General features: G+C 51.4%; 1 protein-coding gene across 2 annotated transcripts in view; it reads right to left on the bottom strand.

The window, feature by feature from the left end:
• The window catches only part of OLFM2 (olfactomedin 2), an 83,681-nt gene that overhangs the window by 3,257 nt on the left and 73,457 nt on the right, over positions 1 to 6,967 (bottom strand). For both annotated transcript variants that reach the window (XM_017500012.2, XM_017500010.2), the window contains exons 2-5: positions 4,493 to 4,642; positions 1,843 to 1,989; positions 1,409 to 1,628; positions 962 to 1,068 (exon numbers count right to left, since the gene is read on the bottom strand). In XM_017500012.2, the coding sequence (XP_017355501.1) occupies positions 962 to 1,068; positions 1,409 to 1,628; positions 1,843 to 1,989; positions 4,493 to 4,642 (624 nt within the window). The remainder of the gene's footprint in view (positions 1 to 961; positions 1,069 to 1,408; positions 1,629 to 1,842; positions 1,990 to 4,492; positions 4,643 to 6,967) is intronic.

The following is a 6,967-nucleotide window of genomic DNA, read 5'->3' as shown; positions in this document are numbered from 1 at the left end:
AAAAAAAAAAAAAAAAAAAGAAACTTGCCCAAATTTCCCTAGCCAAGTGGTGGAACTGGAATGGAAATCTGATTCCCAAACCAGCCACTTGGTTGAATTCCCATACTCCCTGAGAGGCCAGCGATTGTGGTGGGATGGTGGCTAGTTACTACTTGTAATCTCTGACACCCAGTGGCCCCCTGGAAACCAATAGCAGTCACTGGGAAGGTCACTGTTGCAGGATCATCACTGGGCAAGTTCATGGATGGTTCTTTTTTTTAATTTTTATTTTTTGAGACTTGCTGTTATAGCCCAGGCTGGAGTGCAGTGGCGCAATCTTGGCTCACTGCAACCTCCACCTCTCAGGTTCAAGCGATTCTCCTGCCACAGCCTCCTGAGTAGCTGGGATTACAGGCATCCACCACCATGCTCAGCTATTTTTGTTGTATTTTTACTAGAGATGGGGTTTCAACATGTTGGCCAGGCTGGTCTTGAACTCCTGACCTCAAGTGATCCACCCATCTTGGCCTCCCAAAGTGCTTGGATTACAGGCATGAGCCACTACGCCTGGCCTCATGGATGGTTCTTGTATGTCTAGGTGATGGGCAGTCATGACTGTGGAAGCCACTAGAAGTCTAAACGTCACTGAGCAGTGTTTGGTGGAGGAGATCTCTTGTCCTTGGGAAAGCACTGGTCATTGGGTAGTTACTTGGACATCAATAGTCCCTGAGAACTGGTCAGTAGAACTCAGTAACCATTAGTAACTGGAGGTCAACAGACTTTGGGACTTTGGGATTGATAGGGCTGAAAAGCCCTTGGTCACTTAGGGGTTACTAGACAGGGAGGTCCAATGGCCCTGGGGGATCCAGGACACTTTGGGCTACAAGACAGTCAATCAGTGTGGACTCCCTGGGCACCAATAGGCAATCAGAGGCTCTGTCTCTCCCCGGCCCTGACCCCAGGGGTGGGCTCAGTCACTCACCCGGCTGTCTGCACTGGGAGCCATCGTGTCAGTCATCCAGGAGCCAAAGCGGGATCCCATGGCCCGAACAGTGATGGGGTTACTGACCCCGGTCAGCTTCCCACAGCCTGTGAGGCAAGAACAGGGGGAATGAGGATGGGAAAGGGAACAGCTTGAGGGAGGCTGGACAAAGATGAAGTGTTACGATCAAGCTGGGGAGAGCTGGGACCCGGGGTGAGGGAAGATTCAAAAATCTGGTCTCAATATGTTGAGTTGGGAGGGAGGGGTTGGAGGCCAAGGCCATTTCCAGCTTCTGGGCTCAGGTGTGGCCTTAGGTAGGGAGGTCAAGAGTTGAGGTTTAGAAGTTAGAGGTCAAAACTGTGCCCAGCTTCTAGGCATGAACAGATGATATTGGAGTTGGATGTGGCAATCAAAGATCAGGGGTCAGGGTCAAGGGCCAAGGCATACCCAGCTTCTGGGCGCAGGCATGGAGCCGGGCCTCCAGGGCCATCACCCGCTGCTGCAGGTCCTCGTACCCGTAGGCACCCATCTCCTCCTGGATGGCCGCCAGGCTGCCGGAGAGATTCCTCACCTCCTCCCGCAGGCGTACAATGGTCCGCGTGTCTGTCTTGTACTGCTCCAGGACCGAGCTCAGGGGCAACAGCTCCGTCATCCTGTCCTTCAGCTCCTGTGCCGCAAGATGGAAGCATGGCCACGCCTGACCCCTGGTCTTTCACCCAGACATAACTCCAACCTCTGACTTAATAACTTCACCCTGGCCCTTGACATTTGGTTCAGACTGGACCCTAGATTCTTCCCAGACACGACCCCACTGTAGGAACTAATGGATACCAAATCCCAGTCATTCCTTTGATCTCTGGCCTGGCCCCAGGAGGACCCACCTGGAAGCTCTTGGCCGAGAGGGACCCATCAGCCGCCCTGAGCCGTGCATCCAAGCTCCGCATGAGGGTCTCCATGCCGCGTACATACTGGAGGTCACGATACGTCCGCAACTCAAGGACCTCCATGGACTGGGAGACGTTCTGGACCTAGGAATGGGGACAACTGAAGGGACCAGACCTCCTTCCCCAAATCTCAACCCAGAGATGTTACAGATAAGAGCTGGCGGGACCAGAGGCTGCACAAACACCAGACCAAAGAGGCCACCTTCTCCTCACCTGAGCTTAACAGTAGCCTCCCAGTTGCCTGCCCAAACCATCCATCCATCCCTCCGTCCTACCTACTGGCTACCATCTGGTCCACCCACCACCACCTCTCACATCCTCCCTAGTCTCCCAGTTCCACCTTCATCCCTTATAGTCAATTCTCCACACAGCAGACAGAAGGAACTTTCAAAACAGATTAGATCACCTTCCTCCTCCACAGATCCTGCACTGGCTGGTCCTGCCCCCCACCACCCACTTTGTCTCTCTTCATTCTCACAGACTCTAAGCTCCTTCTCTCTACAGGTCTTTGCACTTGCTGGTCTCTCTACTTGGAGTTGTGTTGCCCGCACGTTCCCATGACTGGCTCCTTCTTATCTTTCAGAGTTCTGGTCCAGCATCCCCGGCTCAAAGCATCCTCCCCTAACCACCCTGTCCCAGGTAGCCACTCACTCACTCTCCTCTTGTCTGGTCATCTCCTTCGAGGCTGTGACTATGTAGAGCATTCTTATCCATCTGCCTCCTTCAGGTGGGACCCTCAGAGACAGAGGCTGCATCTAGCTTGTCCACAACTTAATCTCCAGTGCCCAACATTGGCCTGGAGTAGAGGCTCAATAAGTACTTTTTGGCTGAATGAGTAGAATAAACTTCGCTTATGCTGGCCTCTCCTCACCCAAACTGAGGGCCCCCAGCTCCCATCTCCCCCTGGCTATGGTGAATTCCACCTGAATAAGGTGAACTCCCCTGGCTAAGGCAGACTCACTTGGCTAAGGTGAACTCTACCCGGCTAAAGTAGACTCCACCTGGCTAAGGTGAACACCATACTTGGCTAAGCAGACTCCCACCTGGTTAAGGTAAACGCCACCTGACTAACGTGATCATCTGGCTAAGGCAGCCACCTTGTTAAGGTGAACTACATCTGGCTTAAGTAGACTTTCACCTGGGTAAGGTAGATTCCCACCAGCTTCACCTGACTAAAGTGGACTCCACCTGGCTAAGGTAAACTTGGTCAGAGTCACCACTGGATGCTTGTTGAAATACAGACTTTCCTGTACAATTATTCACATGACACTTGGAAGCTCTCAGAAGCCCGGCAGCCTAATACCCACCCTGGATGCCACAAAACATTTTTACAGTAGTCTCTCTTCTCCACAGTTTCACTTTCCACGTTTTAGCTACCTGAGGCCAACCGCAGTCCAAAAATATTAAGTGGGAAATTCCATAAATAAATATTTTGTAAGATTTATTTATTTATTTATTTATTTATTTATTTGACACAGAGTCTTGCTGTGTTGCCCAGGCTAGAGTGCAGTGGCGCCATCTCAGCTCACTGCAACCTCCACCTCCTTAAGGCTTAAGTGATTCTCCTGCCTCGGCCTTCCGAGTAGCTGGGACTATAGGCACTTGCCACCATGTCCGGCTAATTTCTGTATTTTTAGTAGAGGCTGGTTGCAAACTTCTGACCTCAAGTGATTCACCTGCCTTGGCCTCCCAAAGTGCTGGGATTACAGGTGTGAGCCACCGCGCGCTGGCCCAGGGAACTGTTTTCTATTGACCATGATCAGAGGTAGAAGGAACCTTTTGTAAGAACCATTGAACAGGCTGGACACGTTCACTATTACAGGTGGCTCATGCCTGTAATCGCAGCACTTAGGGAGGCCAAGGCGGGTGGATCACCTGAGGTCAGGAGTTCAAGACCAGCCTGACCAACATGGTGAAACTCCATCTCTACTAAAAATACAAAAATTAGCTGGATGTGGTGGCACACTCCTGTAATCCCAGCTACAAGGGAGGCTGAGGCAGGAGAATCTCTTGAACCTGAGAGGTGGAGGTTGCAGTAAGCTGAGATTGCACCACTGCACTCCAGCACCTGGGGTGACAGAGTTCGACTCCATCTCAAAAAAAAAAAAAGCATTGAACAGATATTGGATAAAGTATCCGTTTGGGCACAGTGACTCACGCCTATAATCCCAGGATTTTGGGAGGCTGAGGCAGGAGGATCACTTGAGCCCAGGAGATTGAGACTAGCCTGGGCAACATAGGGAGATCCCATCTCTACACAAAATATAAAAATTAGCAATGCGTGGTAGTGTATGCCTGTAGTCCCAGTTACTCAGAGGCTGAGGAATGGGGATTGCTTGATCCTAGAAGTTTGAGGCTTCAGTGAGTTGATCATGCCACTGCACTGCAGCAGCCTGGGTGCCAGAGTGAGACCGCGTCAAAATGAAAACAAAAAAGGATCTACTTGGAGAGGAGCTGGATTATCAGCCAGCTCTGAATAATTTGCATAGCTGAATATGGCCACTGGCTGACCTGGATGGGTCCAGAGGGTGGGATGAAAACTGGGACATTTTCCCAGCTGCCCCCAGGGCACCTGGAAGGTTCTCACCTTCTCCATCAGTTGCCGCAGCTCCCGACTCCTGCCGTCTCGAGAGCAGGTACTCTGCGCCGGGATCACGGCTGTGCAGATGCATTTCCCGTCGGGCGCCTGGGCCGAGGTGTACAGCTGCCAGCCCTCTTCTGGGCTCTGGAAGAGAGTCTGCAGAGAGGTGTGGGGGTGGTCAGAGAGTAGGATCCCAATAAGCATCTCACCTCACCCTTGCTGGGACAGGAAGGGGGCCTGAGGAGCCCTTTTGCGGGGCTCCAGGCTTATGCCAGCGCCTGCTGTGTGTGGTCTCAGTCCTTCCTTAAGGAGCCTCATTTTACAGATGGCAAGACTGAGGTGCAGAGGGACTAAGGAACACAGCAAGGAATTGGAGGCCTCAACCCTTCTCCCAGACCAGATTTCATTCTCTCACACAGATTCACACACACACAACACTGTCTCCATCACTGCCGTTAGAGATCCACTCAAATAACCCCCAAACCTGGATCGCCTCTCTGCTTCCCCAGCCCACCGTGACATATAGGCTCTAGAGCTATCTCGGGACCATGTAATGTTTTGTTGTTGTTGTTTATTTTTCAGACACAGTCTTGCCCTGTTGCCCAGGCTGGAGTGCAGTGGCGCCATCTTGGCTCACTGCAACCTCTGCCTCCCGAGTTCGAGTGATTCTCCTGCCTCAGCCTCCCGAGTAGCTGGAATTACAGGTGCCTGCCACCATACCCGGCTAATTTTTGTATTTTTAAGAGAGATGGAGTTTTACCATGTTGGCCAGGCTGGTCTCCAACACCTGGCCTCCACTCCAGCCTGGGTAACAGAGTGAGACTGTCAAGAGGTAAAAAAAAGGGTCTGATCTCAGGTGATCTGCCCCCCTCAGCCTCCCAGACTGCTGGCATTACAGGCATGAGCAACAGCGCCCAGCCATCAGGGCCACTAAATGTTACGTGCAACCCTGCTGTGCCCCCACCCCACCAGGAGCTGCCCAGGTAAGGTAATGGCCAAAGTGAGACAAAATGCTCAGATAATCCAGTGATCAGTTATGGCTTTGTTTCCCAAGCCATGCTCCTTGCAACACTGGTAATCTTACCAGGTGTGCTGGAAAAAGGATGCTCTGTGGTCAAATAAATGTGTGTCTTACTGGGTGAAACAAATTTCATTACTGCAGGACTTATCAGAGCCTTAGAAATGCTAACATGGGGAACTCTAGACACAAGACAGTCATAAACTTCCAAACTGATTAGAAGATATCTATGAGGCAGGTGGATCACCTGAGTTCAGGAGTTGAAGAGCAGCCTGGCCAACATGGTGAAACCCTGTCTCTAGTAAAAATACAAAAATTAGCCGGGCATGGTGATGGGCGCTTGTAATTTCAGCTACTTGGGAGGCTGAGGCAGGACAATCACTTGAATCTGGGAGGTGGAGGTTGCAGTGAGCTGAGATCGCGACACTGAACTCCAGCCTGGGTGACAGAGCAAGACACTGTTTCACACACACACAAAAAAAAGATGTCCATGCCATGAAAGTATCTTCTGTCCCAGGCATAGGGTCTGGGATAGGATCAAGGAAGAGGGAGTCCCGGCGCAGTGGCTCATGCCTGTAATCGCAGCACTTTGGGAGACCGAGACAGGTGGATTACCTGAGGTTGGGAGTTCGACACCAGCCTGACCAAGATGGAGAAATCTCATCTCTACTAAAAATACAAAATTAGCCCGGCATGGCAGCACTGGCACATGCCTGTAATCCCAGCTACTTGGGAGGCTGAGGCAGGAGAATTGTTTGAACCTGGGAGGCGGAGTTTGTGGTGAGCCGAGATCACCCCATTGCACTCTAGACTCGGCAATAAAAGCAAAACTTGGTCTCAGAAAAAAAAAAGGAAGAGAGGGAATGAAGAAAACAACTAATGATGCTTGTCCATGGAGCTAGTGGGAGAGATGGACATCAGACATGTAATGCCATTGATAATTCTGGAACCACATGGTGCAGTGAGTGCTTTGAAGAAATAGTGCAGGGAATAACAGGGGGTCTTCCCTCAGGCTGAAGGTCTTTGAGGAGGTGTACGAGGGAGTGGGCTTTCGAGATCAACTTGAAGAATGAGTGAGCCAGAAGAGAGGGAGAAGGCAGGGGACATTTCTGACATTACAAATCCTGATCAATATCTGGAGGGACCTGGGCATGGTGGCTCAGGCCTGAATTCCAGCATTTCTGGAGGTTGAAGTGGGCGGATCACTGGAGGCCAGGAGTTTAAGACCACCCTGGGGCTGGGGCGGTGGCTTACACCTGTGATCCCAGCACTTAGAAAGGCTGAGGCAGGTGGATTATGAGATCAGGAGATCAAGACCATCCTGGCCAACATGGTGAAACCTCATCTCTACTAAAAAAATACAAAAATTAGCTGGGCATGGTGGTGCATGCCTGTAGTCCCAGCTACTCAGGAGGCTGAGGCAAGAGAATCGTTTGAACCCAGGAGGCGGAGGTTGCAGTGAG

Source organism: Cebus imitator, unplaced genomic scaffold (assembly GCF_001604975.1).
Source record: "Cebus imitator isolate Cc_AM_T3 unplaced genomic scaffold, Cebus_imitator-1.0 Scaffold263, whole genome shotgun sequence".
Taxonomy (NCBI): domain Eukaryota; kingdom Metazoa; phylum Chordata; class Mammalia; order Primates; family Cebidae; genus Cebus; species Cebus imitator.
Note: the sequence above shows the minus strand (reverse complement) of the source record. Positions and strands in the feature narration are given on the sequence as shown.